At 40.6% G+C, this 22912-nt stretch overlaps 1 protein-coding gene across 1 annotated transcript in view; it reads right to left on the bottom strand.

Annotated features, from left to right (window-relative positions):
• Positions 1-22562, bottom strand: part of MRC1 (mannose receptor C-type 1) — an 89874-nt gene extending 67312 nt beyond the window's left edge. The window contains exons 1-5 of the mRNA XM_068562053.1: positions 22535-22562; positions 21604-21816; positions 8698-9099; positions 4878-5051; positions 767-931 (exon numbers count right to left, since the gene is read on the bottom strand). Of these exons, the coding sequence (XP_068418154.1) occupies positions 767-931; positions 4878-5051; positions 8698-9099; positions 21604-21664 (802 nt within the window). The 5' untranslated portion in view covers positions 21665-21816; positions 22535-22562. The remainder of the gene's footprint in view (positions 1-766; positions 932-4877; positions 5052-8697; positions 9100-21603; positions 21817-22534) is intronic.
• Between the last annotated feature and the right edge of the window lie 350 nt (positions 22563-22912).

Below are 22912 nucleotides of genomic sequence, written 5' to 3'. Positions count from 1 at the left end.
TTCAGCTAGTAGCAGGGTCGGGGTGAACTGCAGGCAGGGATTAGAGCAGGGAACTGAGGATGCTCTTTCTCCCACACTCGTTTCTGGTCTTGATCTCTCTGTTCCTCAAGTGTGGATTGCAGACGCTAAAACAGACCCTCTCATCTCAAGCAAACACTAGCTCTTTTCATCTTCACAACCTTATAAGAACAAATGCTAAAAAAACAAACATTGTAGAAAGAGTATCAATAAGACCTGAAAACCATTAGAGTCTGGGGGTTTGAAAGACAGGAGGCAAAAGGACAGCCCTTCACTTGTCCCTGTTTGTGGTGGCAGCTCTTCAGTTTATCACGTTAAATTCTCCCACGCTAATGGAAAACCAATGACTTCAAGCTAGACCTCGAATATTTGACCAGTATGGCACCCGTGTCTTGTGTCCAAGAACGGCATCGCTAATTGATTGTAGCATCTTCTACTCTGAGTCCAAATAAATCCGCCGAATCATTCTCAGCACAAGTTATAGACACTGACACAACTGATAGAAGAAAGTTGGCTCATGAGGTGAAAACTATTTGCCATCCCAGGGGCCTTTTTCAGGATGCACATTTGTCAAACCCTCTGCACCATCTGTTTAGGACTGACTCTATCATGATGTTAGATAGAGTTAGATAGATTATCTAGATAGATAATTCTATCTAGAATTATTCGTGTTGTATGCTTTTAAGTTAAACTATACAGAAATAAAATAACATGATTTCACAACTTTGTTTTCTTTTCACATCTTTACCTGTCAGGTATGTCTGCTCATGTATCTCTGTGACGCTCAGGAGTTCAGCATTCTGTTGTTGGCAGCTCTTCCTCGCCTGGTGCCAAGTTAAAGCAGATTTGGAATTTATCTGGTAGGAAATGCTGGTCAATGGATCTTTATTCCATAAGCTTTCACTGCCCTCAACTGTAAAAGAAGTCAAAAGGAATTGACTACATTATGCATGGAAAGAATTTTCAGTGAACAATATTTTTTAAACAATCTTGGTAGCATTATTGCCTAAAGCATTATCTTTTCCTTTTTTTCTTTCTTTTAATCAGTTTTAAAGTGACTATGAGATTTTCTTTACTCCTGAAATGAAGAGGGGGAGTTTTCAAGGCTCGACCACATTCCATCTCCTTCATGTGCCTCCAGAAAGACAGGGACTCACCATCTCTATTTTTCCATTAGGACATTTGAGATCAGATGAGTTGGGAAGTGAAGCAAATACATAGACTAAGAATAGAGATGCCAGCCCAACTTCCTTAATCTAGAAAAACAATAATAAAGGGAGAAGAGAAAATAAATATGTCTTCTCTCAGCAACGGATATTTCACCTGCACATTCTAGTTTGGTCTTTTTAGACCAAAGACACAGGCATTAGAGGGGAAGGTCATAGATTCCACAGACAGACTGACCAGGACCTGCCTCCAGACTCTGTCACTCACTGGTGATTCAACCTTAGTTAAATTGTTAACCACCTCTGGAGTCTCATGTTCTTATCTCTAGCATGTATTAAACATAGGTAGCTCCTGGCAATAGCTGATTGTTAGTTTTTCTTCCCTCAGAGGAAAACACTTTTTAATTTAAATTTTTTTTTTAATTTTTTAAATTTTTACCTTATTTTTTCCTTTGCTATTTTATGACTCCCAATATACTCTATAAACTTGGCTATAGTCTATGAAAGGCCAATAATATAGATGGATAAATATTATTGATTGCATTTTACACATAAGATGTTTGAGAAATGAGTCAACAAATGAAATATTTTTGTGTGCTTCATGATATAAAAACTTCTCTTTTGTCTTTTTAATAACATAAAATTCTACTTACAAGTCATGTGAAGTCATAATCCTTTCATTTATTTATAAGGAAGAGAAAAGATTATGTAAATTCTCAAATTTTCTGAGGAGTATTCAACTGGCTACCAAATTGGACAGTTGTCCGTGTGTATAGAGCCTACACCATATATATGCATACAGCCAACATTATATATACACATATAGCCCACACTTTATATATGCATGTAATTGTGATTCTTTGTATCTGACAAGGAAGTGACCTTTTTCATATACTTACCACACACTATGATATGAAATTTGTGGTTCATGAAACACCAAAGAGGAAGAAAAATATATCAACATTTCATCTGGGCAACAGCATAGACATTTCTAAGATGTTTCAACTATAAAATTATTATATATTCACATAAAAAATATATTTGAATTAGTAATGTTAAATTTAAATTACCACAATCTGAGGTCTTACTAGTTTAACGTGCAAATGGATTCTTCACCATGTAAGTGAGATCACTCAAATGAGACTGGTTTGAGGTTTATTTGAAGACGGAGCTATTTTAAATAAATAGTTTTAGAAATTTGGAGGTTTTGCTTGTAAAGTGTGAGATATAAAAAGAAGGGGGGGATGATTTTCTCATCCAGAAATGAAGGAAAGGGCTACAGATGACCAAAGAAAGAAATGCAATTTGATGCTTCTCTTCATTTAAATAAAGTATATTTTGCATTTTAAATCAAGGAATTAAGACCTATTTCTCAATGCATGCATAGGTTTGCTGACTCTATATCTCTCCAAATTGTTCAAATTCCCACAGTAAACCAGCACAACTGACGCTGAAAGCTAAAATTGCAAGCTATGGGGAATTGAGAGAAAGGAGTCTTTTCCTTTTCCTGTTCTCCTGATACTTGAAAATAAATGTCTAAATAGAAGGAAAACACTACAATAAACAATACAAAGCACAATGAGGAGCATATACTAAGTGTCACTAGGTCAATAGCTGGGACCTCATCTTCCTGTATTGAATCTGCTAGTTTAAGGCTAACATAAAATAAAGTGTTCTTTTGAAAAAAACACAAAGCAAAGACAATGAAAGAGTTTGGGAAACTGCAAAGCCCTTCAAGAAAGGCATGGAATGTATAAAATGTGCTTTAAAATTGTAATGCATATTGAAATCAAAAGTGTTTTAAATTTCCAGTTATTTTACTTTTACAATTAACTGGGCCAAATATATAATTTGCTTTGGAAGACATAAATTGGAACCAATGAGACTAAAAGCTTATTCTAGAGCCTACCCAGTTTATCCCTAAAACACATGTCTAGCCAAGGTGTTGTTTTTTTTATGATTAGTGGCTGGCCATTTGTCCTCCATTTAATGATTCATTAAATCATACATGCAGCCAACAACGTCCCTGTCAACACCATGTAAGTGCAGGATGTTATAGCTGGACCCATGAGATCTGTAGCCCCAAGACACTGCATGATAACGGATTTAGAAAATACCATTCCTACAAAGTCCAGAGGAAGATGTGCCTCAATCACTGAAAAATAAGTCTTGCTTTATCTTATGAGGAAAAAGTTCAGTTTTGTTTCCAGACAAAAAGCCTTCTAATATAGAGATCAGACATCAGTCAACCTTTCATGGGAATCAAACCTTTAAAAGTTGTTATAAAACAGAAATGCATTTACCTCACCCAAGACTGGGAGAGCGGTTCCACCATGAACACAGGAAGACTGAGTTTTTGTGGGTATTCACCCAGAACTGAGGGACTGGACCCAGAGGGGACTTACAATAATCTATGGGGCTGAGAACTCAAATTAATTTTTAGTAAGATGTTTAGGGATTAAAAATCAAAAGAGATAAATAAGCACAATTCTTGGAATTCTGTCTTTAACTTGACAAACTAAGATATGTTTGTAAATTGGACTGTTTTTTACAATAACGCTTGGAATACCGTGATGGTATGTGGATGTGTGATCCTGAAAGTTTAGTGGGGTAAGCAGCACTATTGCAATGCAGGTGGTCTCACAATCAGCCCAGACTGTATCTGAGGCTCTGCCCCAGTGCCCGCCCCTTGGCAGCACAGCAGGAAACAGGCGCCCTGATCCACAGAGTCTGAAGTAGCAAGAGGTTGGGGGTAAGAAGTTCAGGGGAAGAAAAGGAAGGCAGGTGCTGGCAGCAAGAGGAGGATGTGGGGTGATGGGGAGAGGGAAGCGAAGAACTCTTCCTTCTCTGTTTTCTTCAGCCCCATCCCTGCCTTCCAACACGAATGCCCTCCTCCACCCCACCCAAAACCTGCTGCCCTGCTTCTTTATAAATTCTTGAGCATGGAAAGGACACCAAGAATTTTTATGGCCCCCTCACTTCAATACAATGCAATGTCACTTATTTTGCATCATTGCAATAAGACTTACATTTTCATTTTAAAACCCCTTCAAGCATAGACATAACTCACTTCCATTGAAGCTATGTTAAATTAAATAATACTCTTCTTAAACTTAATTTAAGAAGAGTAGCATTACTATCATTTTCACAGTGAGGAACCCTTTTCATTACATTGGCACAAAATTCAGGAGCCACTCACATCTCTCTCTCTCTCTCTCTCTCTCTCTCTCTCTCTCCATCAAAACCAATGCTGTGGCATTGCTTAAATTCTGTTTTTGATCTATAGTGTAATAAAGGTAAATCATTGGGGGGGTTAGAAAATGGGATGCCCACCTGTGGCATTAAGTATATATTGCATCATATACAGTATAATTTGCCCTAAAGTCTTAGAAAATAACTGCCAGTAACAGTGGAATTTGAGGAGAAGTAGCAGTTAGTGAAAATAAAGGGGTCACTTGATGCAGCCTAGGGCTGAGAGTCAGAAGATCTGTGTTCTTGTCTTTAGCCAATACGGATTACTCCCTCCATTATAAAATGGGGACAATGACATCTGCAGAGGGTTGTGGTGGAGTATGATGAGAGAGTAAATGAGAAATCACTTGGAGGAAGAAATGCTCTCGATTAACACAAAGTCTTATCACTAGGTTGCCATACTAAACGTGCCAAAATTGTCTTGATGATAAAGTTACTTACATTTCAATGGACAATATCCAAATAGCCGATCCATGTCATAATCTGTAGTGGTTCCACACCAGAGCCATCCGTCTGATCGCCCAGCAGTTGTGCAATCCGCATACCACTTGTTTTCGAACTTGAATGGAAATGCACAGGTTGCCCCGTTGGCATTGCCCAGGAGCGTGTACATGGCTAGAAGAGACACATTGACTTGTGCTTAGAATGGATGTGAATCTCCTGAATGATCACTCTCCAATCAGAAGGTTACTGCAAGGATCAGTCTTACGCTTCTAATCACACCTCTTACACTAACACAGGGAATTCCTTTGTATTTCCCTTCTCTGGCAACCCCTGTCTTTTGCTGGATACATGTGTCCTCGGGAAAAACTCTAGCACCACTTCTGTTCTGCTGTCTTGTGCAATAGATTTTCCTCTTTGCTCTCATGAGCCAAAAGCAGTCAGCTCTACTGACAACAACTTTGACTTCTGCATTTCCTCCAAATAGAGAAAAGGCCATTCTTCCCCTTGGTTGGAATCAGAGAATTACTGAATCTCTAAATTGAAAAATAACCTTATAGCTGTGTAACCCAAACACACAGTCAAAACTTCAATCCCCTCCAACCACTCCTGTCAAGCCAGACTCCACTTGAGTCCCTCAACAATGGCTACGAGAAAGGGTAGGAACTTTAGCATAAATCTCTAATTCACATCATAGAAAGAAATCACTTAAAACCCTTAGATACTATCTATAATCAGTATTTGTCTTTTTTTTAAAAAATGAGTCCAAACAGATCAAAATGTGAAGCTCTAGGTTCACCTAGAAAGGAAAGTTGAGACAAATATAGAATTGTGGACTTCCCTGGTGGCGCAATGGTTAAGAATCCGCCTGCCAATGCAGGAGACATGGGTTCGAGCACTGGTCCGGGAAGATCCCACATGCCATGGAGCAACTAAGACCATGCGCCACAACTACTGAGCCTGCGAGCCACAACTACTGCAGCCCTCGCGCCTAGAGCGTGTGCTCCGCAACAAGGGAAGCCACCACAATGAGAAGCCTGTGCACCGCAACAGGCAAGAGCAGCCCCTGCTCGCCGCAACTAGAGAAAGCCCGCACACAGCAATAAAGACCCAACACCGCCCAAGTAAATTAATTAATTAATTTAAAAAGAAATAGAGAGAATCGTTATGGATCACAGTTTGGCTTAAGTCAAAAGGAAGCTCATATCTCCATTGACAACCAAACCGCTCAAGTAGCTAAATGCTCCAGTATGTTCAGTCTACCTTTGTAGGGATGCCTCTTTGGGAGATAATGATCCTCTATATTGAAATATTCAGTCTCTTGCGACAAGTTTATATTCAGAATGTTTTCTAGGTAGGAATACTCTTTTCCTAATTAAGTTTCATAGATTCTATGACTTTAAAAAGTTCTTTAAAGACAGCTTGAAAGTCATTAAGATAATATAACATTTGTAAAACACATAGCACAGCATCTAACATATGTAAAGAGCGCACTTACCTCCTTTCCTTTTCCTTTGCTCGTACTTATTTTGTCCACCTTAAAAGCTAGGTTTATTCTCAGTTCCCTCAAAATGACTCTTTTGCCAATTGCCTAGCTGTTAGTAACTTTAAAATGTGATTCTAGCTTTTGTTGCACTAAGTTACAGGACTAGTTTTCCGAATCATAGATTGTATAAAGAACATGCTGGATTTGTAATAATTACACCGTTGTTCCTTCATATGGAGAAAACGTGATAAGACCACCTAGGCCTAGTGGTACTGTTCATTCAGCTAGCCAAGGAATTCTCAGTGCTCGATTTACAGATGTCAATCAGAAATGGCTTTTTAAGAACTAACTTGATTTATTAAACAAAGCACTGATGAGGCCAATTTGACTAACAAATCATGTCACTGCATTCAACTGACTCTTCCTCTTGTGGGCCACACTTCCAGACAATCCTCAGATCCGTCCAAGTCTACAAAATCTGAGTTGATCACTCAAAATTAAATCCTTGGCCTCAGACAGTTTTCTTCCCCAAGTTTTCTTTAGAGAGACAAAGACTCTGCATACATCCTCTCTGCATTGTCTTTACTTCTAATGCATATTCCAATGAATCAATTCCAAGATCACTCTGAAGGGCTAGATCTTCTAGCAGGAATATCTTAAGTATTGGGAGAGAGTTAGGGAGTATGCAAAGTGTGGTCAATGGACCATCTGCATCCAACCACACAGTATTGATAAAAATAATTCAATAGATCCCTAGGCCCTTCCCCCAATATGCTAATTTAGAATCTAGGTGAGGGGGGACCTTGGGATCTGTATTTTTAACAAGCTCTCCAGACGATTATTAAGCATATTAAAGTTTGAGAACAACTATCCTAAATCCTATGCATATTTTTCTCAAAGCAAACAGAAGACCAGAAAGTAGAGGCAGGGGGTGGAGAGAGGACTACAGAACTTCAGCGATATCTTTTAAAATAAAATGAGAATTCTGATCTCTTAGCACCAAACTTCCCTGTGTTGGATTCCTCAATTAGAACTATTGTCCCACCTGTGGAATTTGACTCAGTCAAGTTTGGTTCACCCTTGTCCTGCCCTATAATTTTCCGACAAGTTTCTCCTGAAATGCTGTGCTACTTAGGTTGCCTCTTAGGTAATTTCTAAACCTACATTATGTTCAATAAAAGCCTTGGGATAACTTCTTTCTGAGCCCTCCTTCTCACTCTTCTTCAGTTCCTACTCTCTTCTTCTCTTTATAGAACATAGAAGGAAAATGGAAAGCTGACAAATCATCACCTTGCAAAGAGCTGAACTCCGATGATCTGCGTACCTGCCATAAGCTAAGTTCAACCAACCTTTGCAGCCTCAGTAACATAGTAATTTTGCAAACAGCTAGCTAAGTTCAACCAACCTTTGCAGCCTCAGTAACATAGTATTTTGCAAACAGCTTTATCTCTTGCCCCAAGAGGCAGGCTCTTTCTCTGACCTTGAGGTCGTTCTAGATAACACTTTACAGAAATCAAGTGTCCAAACCTGGAAAGTGGTTACAACATCATCTGACTCAAGAAGCCTTTGTAAAGGGCTTCAAGTTCTTTTTTTGTTTTTTGTTTTATCTTTTTTCTGTGCAGCCGCTAGAGAATGAAATTTGACCAAGATGAGAGAAGACTAGATACTCTGGTTTTATTTAACCTTCAAGAGCTGAAGTAACCAACTACATATACAATTATTTCCTGCCCCACAGGTGCTACCACTTTCTAAAACAGCAGACTAAAGACGCTGAAGGTTAGATTATAAACTAATTCCTTAGCTTTTCTAATTTGCTGATTATTACATAATGTCTCTAAATACCCATAAGGTAACAAATTAGAAACATTTAGAAATCAAAATTGTCAAGATTTCATTTTACACGTCTGAATTGGTAAAGAATGTTGTTCCACAGGTCATTGGTTTAGAGGTAATGTAAACCAAAGGAAAAGAAACATTTCGTCAAACTCTTTTATCAGGACAGTCATACAATGTAAAATGGAAGACACTGGGTCAAAGACTACAGTGAAAAGTAATTTCTAAAAACGGTAACCCACTGTTAAAAAAAAAATCTTAGCAAAAGTTACAAGAAATGTCTTCCCATTAATTACAGATAGCTAAAGTATCATTTAGGACTTTGTACCACATTTACTCATTCACAGAACACAGAATAGTTCCAAACACAAAAGTAATCAATTAATACTTCTAGTACAGACTAAACAAGAATATGCTTATTTTCTTGAATTAGTTTCCAACTAAGAGGATGAGAAAGACTTGACAGAAAGGAAAAAAAAAAAAAAATTCCAAGCTTCTTACCTTCATAACCTCTAGAGCATAGATCATCTGTGGTTCCATAAACTTTCCATCTGCTCCATAAACCTGATCCCTTGTAAAGCATAATGTTCTTTTCTTGTCTGTTGCCGTAGTTAAAAAATAAATCTTCTCCCTTGATTCCCAAAAGCGTGTCGTTTTTGCACTCCCACTTCTGAAATTCACTCTTGGCGTCACAGGCATACAGAGTGACAACAACCCAATCAGTTTTTGATGGCACCCCTAAGCATAACTTAAAGGCAACACTCATGATCTGCGATTCAGACACCCATCGGAATTTCTGAGCCTCGTTGTCTTGGTTGCAAACTGCAGTTTGAACTGCACTGGGAGTTAATGCTTCCACGCAGCGCTTGTGGTCTTCATTGTATATTAAAAATTGCCTAGTGTCTGTTAAAAAAAGAAAGAAAGGATGCTTAAGTGGATACATAGGACAAAGACAATATTTTAGGTCAAAAGTTCTCAATGTTTCCATTTCCGGAAAGAACTGTGATCACAGGAAAAGGGTTGAAATTGACTCAGCCTGGGCCAGCTCTGCTCCCTCCGTGGGTCCCTGAAGCTGGAGAGAGACTGGATTGAGGGGCCTCTTGGGAGCATGTGGCTGGAAATCTTTAAGATGTCCTAGTTCAGACAACGAACCTTATGAAAAGACTTAAATGCCTTAAATGCACACAAATTGTAGTGGAGTAAACATAAAAGGTAGGTAACAGAGGAAGAAATAATACTCATCTGAGAAAAGCAAATTTGGGGATGAATACAATAAGCTGTAAAATTAAATACTTGTGTATCCTGGAATAGAATTTTGAAGTCCGACTATCCCTACCATTTTTGAGATAGATGAAACCTATATACAATGATTCTAACTATAACATTAGGAAGGTTTTTTGTATTTAAAAAAACAACTTTATTTTAGGAAATTTTACATTCATTTAATGTCCAGCAAATTTGTGAGCTAAGTGTCTTCTGGGAAGCCCAGAGGTCTGGACAACTAGAGAAGTTTTTTTGTTTTCTTTCCCATCCAACAATAGGTAACTTGGGGATCTAGTGTCCTTCATTTCATTGGCATATTCAACCTAACCTTTGCATAACAAAAAGATACAAAAATGCATTTGATAGTGTTATAATTTGTGAAGTTTGCAGTAAAGGTTGAATAAATGTAGGTTTTATATCATTTAAGGTAGTATTTATGAGAGTAACTTTATAAATAACAGTTTTTTTATACTTGTAATTTGGGGCTGGTACTTTAAATAAGTATGTATAGATAATTTTTGCTTATAGTACATAGCTGCTAGCTGGCAAAACTCAACTTCCTCTTGACAAAAAGAAAAAAGGAATAAAAAGATCTGGTAAGCATATTTTTGTCCTTTAAATCAAAATTGAATTCATGTTTCATCATGTAAAGTTTTCTTCTTTTTTGTCTATTTTTTAATAGACAAATGAAAGGAACTGACTCTATTTTTGTGGCACAAATATAAATTAAACACTTTTTGTGAAGTTTGACTAAATTCTTTCTACTTAAGAGGTTCTTTCAAAATGAGCTGGTATAGTATTACAGATGTTTGAGTGTCTGGCTGAATGAGCTTGGTATTTTTTTTACACTTGATTTCAACTTCGATGTATTTTTTTTAATTGATTTTATGGAAGTATAAATTGATTTACAATGTTGTGCTACTTTCTGCTGTACAGCAAAGTGACTCAGTTATACATATATATACATTCTTTTTCATATTCTTTTCCATGCTGGTTTATCACAGGATATTGAATATGGTTCCCTGAGCTATACAGTAGGACCTTGTTGTTTATCCATCCTATATACAATAGTTTGCATCTGCTAATCCCGATTTCAGTCAGGTCATCCCAGTGAAATTATCAAAGTAATCACAGTGCCACTAAGAGAGGCCTTTGCTGCTACAGGCCAAATTCTATCTACTGTCCTCAGCACCCCGTGGGGTTGGCTCCACTTACACTCGGAGATCAGTCTTGGACTATCAACTTCAAGGTTATAATGGATCTTTGCCTCAAAAGAATATGTTCTCCAGCTGTATCTGCTCTTGTCTACACTTGTTAGAGACCTCTTGCCTCTGTCTTGCCTGGGTTCCTAATTCAGTGCTACTTCGAACCTCTGCCTAGATTCCTTGGCTGGGTTTCTCATGTCTGCTGGTTTGATTTCTTGGAATCGGGACTCACTAGAGCCTGAATTCAGAACATCTGCTTCTGCTGGCATCTTTGGAATTGACGCCTGTCAACAGAACATGCAGTGTCGACCCAATCTCCTCCCATCTAACTGAAGGCCTTCCCAAGCTTGATCTTTGTGAGGCAAAATGAGTATCTCTGTGCGTTGGTAATAAAATTAAAATGTTAATAATATTTTGTTTTATTCACAGTAAAACCCAGGAAATAAGAAGATAAAATGTTCTTTAGAAACAGTTATAGGATAATTTACCATACACAAATGTAAATCTGCTAATCTAAAAAGGTACTGAACTCTGAAAATGTTACCATAGATATCTGTAGACTCAGCCATATTGCCCTTTACATTTCATTTGTGTTGGCTATTCCACCTGTTATTTTCCTATCTAGACTTACCTTCCACATTTCACAGTTTTTCTCAGTACCATCCCAACAATAAATCTATCTTCCACCTCCTACTTCAGCCATTTGATTTTACTGTTGAGTGGCCAACACTTAGTAACTGTCTAAATTCAGTCAACCAACCAGTTGGTAACCAACCATTTAAGGTAAGGTGCTTGGAAGTCTTATTGCATGAATAGTGTTCCTCTTTCAGAATTTTTATACTTACCTGACTGTTATTTCAGGTACTTAATTTTTGTCTGTAGTTCCATCTTAATTTCACTCTAAATATGATGGTATTTAATGAGCAAACATCCAATATTCTCTTTTTCGTTAATGGCACCATCATCTACCTAGATCCATAAGCCAAAAACCTAGGAGTCATCTAGATTTCCAGCTTTCCTTCACTTTCTAGGACAAAAGTAGAATCTGTTGGCTCTACCCCAACACATACCATGATGGTTGCTTTTATGTGTCAAATTGGCTAGGACATGGAATGCAAACATTTGGTCAAATACCAGTCTGGATGTTGCTGTGAGGTTGTTTTGGGAGGTTTTTGGTTTTTTGTTCTTGTTCTAGATAAGGTTAACATTTAAAGCAGTAGACTTTTAGTAAAGCAGATTACAGTCCATAATGTAGGTGGGCCTTATCCAATCAGTTGAAGGCCTTCAGAGGAAACAGACTGAGGTCCCCTCAAGAAGAGGAAATTCTATCTCTAGATTGTCTTTGGACCTGAACTGCAGTATCAACTCTTTCTTGAGTTACCAGCCTGCCAGCCTCCATCACTGCACGAGGCAATTCCTTAAAATAAATCTCTCCAAAAAGATATTGATAGATAGATGACAGATAGATGATAGATGACAGATAGATAGACAGATAGATTATAGATAGATGATAGATAGATAGATAATAGGTAGAGAGATGATACGTAGAGAGAGAGACACACAGAGATACACACACACACACACACACACCCTACTGGTTCTGTTTCTCCAGAGAAACTTGACTAATACAAATACCCTAATCCATTCTTTTCTCTTCATCTCCACTGCCACACCCCAGACTAAGCCACAATTCTTCCTCTGATCTTCCTTGCTTTGAAACGGAATCATCAGAGATAATGCCTGATCTCCCAGTTTCCTGGTTGAGATGGGCTTAACATGTCACCTGACTCCAAACTGTAAACCCTACCTAATGTCATGGAATGTTTCTACTTAGCCATATAAAAGAGTCAGATTTCTCTCTGTTTTGCCATCTCTTTAGCAGATCGACCGTGCATATCACAGTCTGCTTGAATAGTTATTCAATAATAAAATTATTTTCTTTTTCTTCTACTTTCAGGGAGAGGTTTTCTAGGTTGGGAGAGATTTTGCTTTTTACCGTATCTCTTCCCAAATTTAAACCCTTCAAGAGGACCACTGCACACGTGGGAACAAAACCCTCCAGTCTCCAGGTCACAGCTTACTAGATGGGGCTCGATCCAGCCCTGCTGACCCTCTGCTCTCACCTCCTCCCACCCTTGTTCTCACTCACCACCTTCCAGCCACAAAGCCTTTCTGCTCCTCAAGAACTTTAAGCTCATTTTCACTGTAGAGACTTTGTATTTCAAGTTCCCTCTTCTTGAAATACTCATTAAGGTTCCAACTCAAGTGCCAAATCCTTAGTGAGCTAACAATCCAAATTTTACTCTTTTATTTTCTATATATTATTCATAACCATCTTAAAATATATATTGCTAAAAATTTGTTTACTTGTGTTTTGTCTGTACCCCTACAGGAATGTAAATTCGCTGAGTAGAAAGACTTATCTTTCCAATCCAGTGCTGTATTCTCTCTTTTTGGAGCATAATAGTCCCTCAACAAATATTAGTTGAATGAATAAAAGAATAGTTATTAAATCTGAAGCATCTCCTGACTGTTAACCCAGTTACATTCTTTTATTTAATAGTTGATTAATGATGATGGGTCTATTTCATACGACTTTTTCCCTTGAAATTTTATTTTTACCAAAGAGTGATTTATAAATGTTTATACTTATAAAAGGAGTACTTGGGGACTTCCCTGGTGCCACAGCTAAGGAGCTGGAGAGGCACAACTAAGGAGCCCACAAGCCGCAACTAAGGAGGCCAACTCAACCAAATAAATAAATAAATAAATAAATAAATAATTTTTTTTAAAAAAAAGGAGTACTTGGAAATGAAAAGCTTCTATTTCAATACAAACTTATCTCTTCTTGTTTCCTTTATTTATCTTTGACATTAGGAAGCAGTGCAAGTTTGATATTGCCTTTGCCAGACAATACAAGGAAATGTAAAATCATCGCTTTATGATCCTGCATTCATACATTATTCTTCTCCTCAACTAGTCAACATGTAAGTTTGGCTTTTATCACTGTCTCTGTGCAATGTCTCTGAGTTAAAATGTCATACTTCTTCCTCTGAAAGTGATTCAAGACCTTGACCAAAAGACAGCTTGTGGCATTTTTGTCACTATTAACCAGACCAATGTTTCATTTGGATAAACATTCAATTTTTGTTTTCTATACTAATTATGTTTTTGTAACAGAAGTATTGCAAAGCTGAACAAATGATAACAGATGATACTTACACATCAGAAATGTATTTACAGGACTGAAGAGACCCGCCATCCATCTTAACTCAGTCTTACTAACCTCACATTTATTTTTCAACAAATAGGTGCCAGGCACCATGCTAGCGACAATGCAAAGACAAACCAGACACAAATTCCCTGCCACAAGGAGCCCACACTTCAAGAGGAGAAATATCAAAGGTCAAAATACATTTAGGAAAGAAGCAAGAAGTTTCCACACCATGCCTCAGGTTAAAAATGGCTGAAACCTAGATATCCAATAGCACAGGTACAAATTTTCTTTTAAGCACATTTTAACCATTTTAAAATGATAACATTGAGCAAGTCATTAAATTTCCAAACTTACTGGCAAAGAAAGTTAGGTTACTAAAAGTGACAAGTTAGAGATATTAACTATTATATGCTGTACTTCCTTATATATTTTTAGGCTTTCCCCCCATCAATACATAAAATGCTGACATGAAAGCATAAAAGCTAGTAACTTCTGGAAGAAAGAGAAGCTGGATAAGAGGAGAATAAGTGGGTATTCTGTAGCAGGTGCTACCGGAACCATTTCTTCCTGCCTTTTGCCATTTCAGTGAGCGCCAGCCCCACTTCCCAATGGCATCACCACACCGCTGGGCCCGGGGGCATTTTCTGGCCATCAGAGAACGCTTCACACACTGCGAAGACCAGTAGGGTCAGAGAACGAACGCCTCCTAGGAGTAGCCCTTTACCAGTGACCAATGGCTATAGACGAATTAACAGCCCCAATCTTTGCACCGTGGGCAGGATGATTCTGGGGCGCACATCCTACATTGTCACCCAGGGCGCCTAGCAAGGCTGAGCTACAGCTGTCCACAGGGGTCACCGGACCCACCATGGACCAGCGGCCTTTCTTCTGGTCTCACGTCTGCACCCTTCAGCTAGTCTTTCCCAGGACTGGCTCTCAAATAAACTACTTCACTCAAATCATTGTCAGAGGTCACCACCTTGAGCCATCCAAACTAAGAATCTATCCATTAGCCCCTATAAGTGAATGTACACCCACAGATGTGTCTCCAAAGAACTGAAATTAAGTTAATAGATAAATATTTATTTTTATAAAGTTATAATGTTTATAAGTTAAAAATAAATATCTATTATGCACCTAGTATATGCAAAAAAAAAAAAAAAGAAACTACAACAAGTGCTGGGGGCAGGGGAGAAAACTAAGGATCACACTATTAGGTTTAGCGATGTTGAACAAAAGGATAAAGGAAAAATTGAGAATGATTTTATTTACCACTTCAATCCTTCATTCATTCATCAAATCTCCAGAGAACCTACTAATTTAAGTCACTGCATTTGGCTATCTGGGGAGGTCCAAGTATGAATCCAATATGGGTTGTGACCTCAAGGAAAGAATAGAGGCTGGGATAAGGAACTCTGCCAACTTCCTGCCTCCCCTCCTAAAGACAGGAGTATCTACACCCTCCCTGGGTTCGTTCACTCCCATCTCAGTAGCTCTCCCTCAGCCTGCTAACCCCTTTACCTGTGTCCTGGATTCCATCCCCTCCTGAGGCTCTACTCACTATCCTTCCCTTTCTCCCCTATATCCTCTACCTCAGAATGCCAGCCTCTCCCCCAATTTCAAGACAAACAAACAAAACCTGTAGGTAAGACGCTGACACTACACAACTTTTTCTTCTTCCACTCACAACCACACTAATTAATCATCATGTATCATGTCCACCTGATTGTGACATAATCACAGCTCTACTGCTCACTGGCTGTGTGACCTTGGTCAAGTTTCTAAACTACTCTGTGCTGCCTTTTCCCCCCCCCAAAGAATAAGGAGGAAAGCACAGGACCGGCTAGTTGTTGTGAGAATTAAATGAGATCATCTAAATAAAGCGCTGAGAACAGTTCCTGACACAGAAATTGCTTGATACATGTAAGTGTATTCTTATCACTAACTTGGGAAAATCAGTCTTAAAGGCAATGTGAAACAGTCCAGAACAGGATGAAACTGGAGAAACAGAGAACCGTTGCAGCAGCCCAAAGAGAAGGACAGAAGGACACAGACAATGGAGACCCCCAGAGTTTCCAGGTGATGTGGTGGAGAGAGGTATATTCTTCCGGGTCAGCAAACTTGCAGGCAAATGCTGGTTCCACCATTCACTAGCTGTGTTGCCTTAGTTAAATTAATCATTCTAGTCTCAACTCCTGATCTGTAAAATGAGGATAATAATGTTCTCTGATAGAGTTGCTGTGAACTTTCTAAGTGAGATAATTTAAGCAAAGCACCCAGCATATCATTTTGCAGAGAGTAAACCTTCAAATGTTAGTGTCCTCTTTCCCATCTCCAAGTGAAAAGTCTAAACAATTGATACAAAGAGAGGGACTAAGTCCTTCTTTGACATACTGTTGTCTTGAAGCACGTTTTTGTCTTTCCTGATGGACACACTCCAGCTGGTAAATTACACCTACTTCTTAGCCTCAGAGCCAGAAGACCATGGTCAAGAATTAGCTCTGGTCCTTAATGGCTAGCTGACTTCCAAGCCTCAGTTTCCTCCTGTAGTAAAATGTGGATTGTAACACCCACCCAACCCATCTCACTGGGTTGTTCTAAGGATCTGATTAAGGATCTGAAAGCAATTACTTAAAGTGATTAAAGATCTGAAAGGGCTCTGTGACCTTAACTTGGTCTGTAATTAGAAGAATCTGTCCAACAGTGCTTACTTCTCTTTCATTTTCAATTCTTTTTGAAAGGGCACTTGCCTTCCTATCTCCTTCTACTTTCACTTTTACTCTCCTGATTTCCACTAGTTCCCTCTATGGGCCAATGTAACCATACGGTATTTCCATTCAACAATGCTTGATGGTCGCCAAGAGGCAAGAGGACACTGCCGTTCTCACATCGACATCAGTTTCCCTCTCTCTCTGCCATGCAGATAACAAACCACTTCGGAAGCTACTTTCCTGTGCAACTCCCCTTGTGATCTGTGATCTCCTGGTTCTCCCTTAGCTGCTCAAGATTCAGTCTCAGACCAGGTTTCAGGATCAGTGTCATCACTGTAATCTCCAGGTCCCTTTGAAGACAAGGGTCTTTGTCTTAACTGAGGTTGACTGTATTTGATTCTTTTTTTTTTTTTTTGACAGGTTACCTTCTGTATTTTCTTATTTTAAAACTTATTGAAGTCTAGTTGATTTGCAATGTTGTGCTAATTTCTGCTGCACACAGTAATTCAGTTATACATATATATATATATTCTTTTTCATATTCTTTTCCATTATGGTTTATCACAGGATATTGAATATAGTTCCCTGTGCTAGACAGTAGGACCTTGTTGTTTATCCATTCTCTATATACTAGTTTGCATCTGCTAATCCCAAACTCCCAATCCCTCCCTCCCCCATCCCCCCTCCCCCTTGGCAACCACAAGTCTGTTCTCTATGTCTGTGAGTCTGTTTCTGTTTCATAGATAAGTTCATTTGTGTCATATTTTAGATTCCACATATAAGTGCTATCATCTGGTATTAGTCTTTCTCTTTCTGACTTATTTCAAGCGTATTTGATTCTTGAAAGCTCACATTTAACCAGTGGTGACTCTTCCTACCTAGAAATTAGGTCCAACACCCTCAGAAGGCACTGAAATGTCACTCAACAAAGCAATTGTCTTCTTTACCTGTATCTGGAATATCCTACATCCACAGATCTTCATATCTGAATTATAGAAAAATCAGAGGTCATTTGGGACAACAACATGAAAAATAGACAACTATAAGAGCAATTGAAAAAAGAAAGATGACAAAAACTTGGTTTTGGTCAACAATGTCAGAAAGTATGTCTTAAATCTGGTATCCAAAACAAGTCATATGTATGAAGGAAGAAATGAGAGACTAGAAATAAAGAAAAGAAAAGAAAAGAAAAGAAAAGAAAGAAAGAAAGAAAGAAAGAAAGAAAGAAAGAAAGAAAGAAAGAAAGAAAGAAAGGAAGGAAGGAAGGAAGGAAGGGAGAAAGAAAAGAAGAAAAATAGAAATATTATAAGGAAAATTTTATGAAAAATGAAAACGAGTAAGGGAACAGGCAGTGGGCAACTGTTCCTTGAAGACGTCCAACATTGGTGTTAAACCAATCATTTGCTGAGCAAAAACGCATTGCTTCTGTTTAATAGGAAGAACATGGCCCTGGGAGTCAGCAGTCCTGAGCATTCAGCAGGTTGTGCCACTAACCAGTGAGACCCTGGAAAGATCACTTAATCTGTCAGGACCTCAGTTTTCTTACCCACAAACAAGGAGGTTGGACGCAGCACAGCAGTGTGCTAGAGGTCACATTCACTCTGTTTGGTTTTGCTTTTTTTCACCCTCACAGGCCAGCGAGTGCCTCTTACTGGCACCTCTTCCCAGCTCTGCTTCCAGTGGCATCACGCTGGTAGTTTGAAATCAACCACGGTGGGAGTCTCACACCATGGAAATCACTCCATGCCACAAATCAGTGCTTTTTCTCTCCTGAGAACCAACTGTTAAGTTTACCGCCACTGCACTGCCTGTGAGCCAAACCGTCCCAACTTCAAGCTAAACTTCTGTGCCTGAGCAACTCTCACTGTATCTCTACCACGGTTATATCCCCATTGAGGTCTAAACGTTGGCACTGAATGCGGTTCTTCCTGCTAAAGAGATAGCAGGGCAAGAGCAAGAAGTCACTCTCCCTCTGCTGTGCTTGGCCACCCCGGCCCCGTCCAGGTACAACGAGGGGTCTTGTGGCGTTGATGATGCGGGACGTTCTCAGGGAAGTGGGAGAAAGGGGTCTGGGTTGGAAAGAAACCACAGGAAGCGGGGAGATCTTTTTTGTGGGTTATATAAATGGGAAGGGAGTCCAGAGGAGGGGGTACAGAGAGTTCGCATATTCTTTATTCTACTGCTAACTAAGTAGGTGCTGTTTTTATCCAGACACCTCTGTTCATGTGCCACTTGGCCCAAGAAAAGGTCAAATAAGAATTAAAGGCTCTCAAGTTAATAAAAAATTTTCTGGAAAGAGCTCCCTTATACGTGTTTTTGTTTTTGTTTTGCTTTTATTCTTTAAGTAAAGATTCTTCAGCACCCTCCTGCTTCTCCCATAGTTGTGTCTATGAAGAGGAAGACATTCATCACAGCAAGGCATCCTGCCGTCTCCAGGAGGGAAAACTTCCTACGCAAAGTGAGAAAGACTTTTTGCCCCCAAAACATTAAGAGCAAGTTTAAGGAAACTTCAGGAATTCCCTGGCGGTCCAGCGGTTAGGACTCTGCACTCTCACTGCCGAGGGCCCTGGTTCAACCCCTGGTCTGGGAACTGAGATCCCACAAGCCACGCAGTGTGGTCAAAAAAAGAAGAAGAAGAAGAAGAAAAAAATAAATTCAGGGGCTGTATCTGTGGTATCTGTGCTGCCCAGTATGGTAGCTATTAGCCCCAAGGGTCTATTGTACACTTGAAATGAAGCCAGTCTGAATTGAGATGCCCTGTAAGTATAAAATGCACATTGGATGTTGAAATTTTAATTTTAAAAAATGAACGTAAAAATATCCCAGTAAGTTTTATATTGATGAATGTTGACTAATAATATTTTAGATACATTGGGTTAAACAAAACATATTCATAAAATCAGTGTTTCTTTTTACTTTTTTAAAGGTGGCTGCATGATGTGGCCGATGATGCAGCTATTGGACGGCGCTGGGTTAGGGTCCAGGTCCCATCCAGGGTCTGTCCGAAGACGTTTAGTGACACGGAACTTACCCCTAAGCAGAACATTCTATTTGAGACAGCGCAACCGTTAGAAGATTTTCACTGCTCTTAGTTTTAACCTTCGGGATCACAAAGAATATAGTAATCCGCTTGCACAAGACAGTTTTTCAAGATGAAGACTGGGGTGATGTGGGGCTCACCCTGCCATCCTGTCACACCCCTCCTTACTCTCTGAGGGATGCACTCTGTAGCCAGGACTCAGGTACAATGTCTCCTCGGACTCCAGGACTCTTTCCTCGCCATTGTTTTTTGGGAAACCTCTCCTTTAAATGCTAACTCTACTACTTGTATTGAACAACTGATTGCTATCATGGGAAGAAAAAAAAAAGTCACTGCTATTGATAGCTGACACTTAGGACGCAACCACTCTGGGTCATATTATGTTCTAAATATTTTACACAGTTCAACTCATTGAATCATTGCAACAACTGATGAGGCAAGTAATACAGTGCTCCTTACTTTACACACAGAAAAATTCAAGCACCAAGAAATTAAGCAGCTTCCTGGCAGGGGCCAGGTGCAAACCATACTGCCTTTGCTTGTGTGTTTATAATCCCCACTACTTCAGGCTCATGGTGAGTTAATGCTTTCTGTGCTGGAACACTCTCCCTGGGAGGCTTCCTGGGGGTGGGGAGTTTCCGTCTCCTCCGTGGCCCCTACTCCCACCCGCCTCCAACTCAACAGGGCATGGAGCGCCCTTTCGCACAGGCTGGGCGCAGACAGCGTTTGCTGATTTGAGAGGAATGACGGGGGATCGGGGAGCCAACATTTCAAAGTGGAAATCCCGTTCATCTCATGTCAAAAGAGACCTGGAAATAAAAATTCCTACAGGCACTCTCATTCCAAGGGTAAAGCAGGTTAAGACTGAAGAAACAGAAGAGAGAGACTCCGTAATGTCTTTGGGCTTCTGAAAAGCTCTGAATCTATGCCTCATGAGTAATCATCAATCTCCAGGAAAAAAAAAAAGGGTGAGGGTGGAGAGGAATAAATCAATTTGAAGAACTTAGAACAGAGATAAGGATCAACGTAGAACATAGATAAGGATGAACTCTCTAGCAGTAAAAGCTACAGCAAACGGTTCATTCACTACTGAGGGAAGTAAGTCAGAGAAAGACAAATATCAAACGACCTCGCTTATATATGGAATCTAAAAACAGGGTACAAATGAACTTATCTACAAAACAGAAATAGAGTTACAGATGTAGAAAACAAAAGTATGGCTACCAGGGGGTAAAGGGGGGCGAGGGATAAATTGGGAGGCTGGGACCGACATAAGCACACTGCTGTATATAGGAGAGATAACTAATAAGGACCTACTGGATAGCACAGGGAACTCTACTCTGTAATGGCCCATATGGGAAAAGAATCTAAAGACGAGTGGATCTGTGTAGATGTAAAACTGATTCACTTTGCTGTACACCTGAAACGAACACAACATTGTAAATCAACTATAATCCAATTTAAAACAAAATTAATGGCTCATTCACAGAAAAAAAGATGAGTTATAAAACTCCCATGGAATCTTTGGGCGGGGGGACGATCTGCGATCCATCCTTAGACCTACCATGAAGAGAGACGCCAGTGCCGCCTTCCTTTTGGCCAAAAACACTCAGAAGTCGTTGGTTGGGGGTTAGGTAGAAACTGTAAACTAGAATCGGCCAACCACAGAGGAAATCGCTCTAAGAATAAAGCAGGGAAGAGGCGACGGCAGATGAGAGAAGAGGTAAGAGGAAGATGGGGCTCCGTGGCGCTCAGGTCAGGCGGCCCCTCTGACCTGCCAAGCGGCCGCCTCCTCCGGGTGCCCGGCTTCCAGGCCTGGGGACCAGGCGGAGGTTTGCCGCAGAGCTGGCGGTGCGGAAGCCCTGTTTTCTCTTCCCCGCAGGTGTGGAAGAAATCCCTCAACCCTGACCCAGAGGGGAGGGGGCACCCCAGGCCCCAAGTCAGAAAGCTTCCAGGTCAGAGCCGACTTACCCAGGAGCTGCACGGCAACCGGAAGGAGAGAGAGGAAAGCCAGGAGCGCAGACAGCTTCATGGCCCAGAGTTGATCCTCTTCTTGCAAGGGTGGAGAGGAGAGAGCCGGGAGAACCAAGACAGTGAGGGCGCCGGCTCGCCCTGCCCCTCCTCCCAGCTCTGAACGCCCGGCTGAAAAGACGTTTGGAGGGAGGGCCCACTTTTAAAGGGCTTCTGAAATTAGGGAAAACCTCCAATAAGGAGATATCCTGTCACATGAGGGCAGTTGGAAAAACAGGAATTCAAAGTTACAGCTTTGCTTTGTAAGCTAACTTCTGAGAAGAGCAGACACAGGGGAAGGGGAGAGAGGGACACGTGGGGGGAGAGGGATGAGGAAGAGGGGGGAGGCGAGAGGGGGCCGGTGAGAAGTGAGGAGCCGGGCCGGCCTGCAGGGAAGTGGGAAGTGAAACGTCTCCGGACCTCCTGGCCCTCCGTGGAGGGTGGGGCCATGGGGAGGGCAAGCTGGAGGCCACTACCTGGCCCTCCGTGGAGGGTGGGGCCATGGGGAGGGCAAGCTGGAGGCCACTACCTGGCCCTCCGTGGAGGGTGGGGCCATGGGGAGGGCAAGCTGGAGGCCACTACCTGGCCCTCCGTGGAGGGTGGGGCCATGGGGAGGGCAAGCTGGAGGCCAGTACCTGGCCCTCCGTGGAGGGTGGGGCCATGGGGAGGGCAAGCTGGAGGCCACTACCTGGCCCTCCGTGGAGGATGGGGCCATGGGGAGGGCAAGCTGGAGGCCAGTACCTGGCCTGGAAAAGTCAGGTTTCCTCTGGGAAGCCGCTGAATCAGGGGACCCTCGGCAGACAGATCCCACCGGAACATGGTAGAGAGGGCAGGCACTAAAAAGGACAGTTTTCTGGGGGAAACATCCTCTTAAGAGCTGAAACGGACCCACCTCTTTCTCCATATTCGGTGCTTAGAGCCTCCTTTTTCCTTAGAAATCTTCAAAAGAAACTTCACGTGGAGCTTTCTTCCTTTTGGCTAGAAGAAAAGTGAAATAGAGACTAAGCCTAGGAAAGAATCTCAGTCATAAAAGGAGGGAGAAAGTTCTAGAAGTCTTTTTCTAGAAACTTCTCTAGAGAGCCAGCGAAAACAGTGACAGGATTTGCAGTAAAGCCTCGCTGCCCATCCTCGACCATAGTGATCTTCTTCAGGTTCACAAGGGTCCTCTTGCTGGGAGAAAACCTACTCATTTGGTCAAAAAGATGTATATTCATTACAAGATAGGCAGAATACTTTCTTTTAAAAAAATGGAAACAGGTATTTCATTAAG

This window comes from Eschrichtius robustus, chromosome 1, assembly GCF_028021215.1.
Source record: "Eschrichtius robustus isolate mEscRob2 chromosome 1, mEscRob2.pri, whole genome shotgun sequence".
NCBI lineage: Eukaryota > Metazoa > Chordata > Mammalia > Artiodactyla > Eschrichtiidae > Eschrichtius > Eschrichtius robustus.
This window is presented reverse-complemented; position numbering and strand designations above follow the sequence as displayed.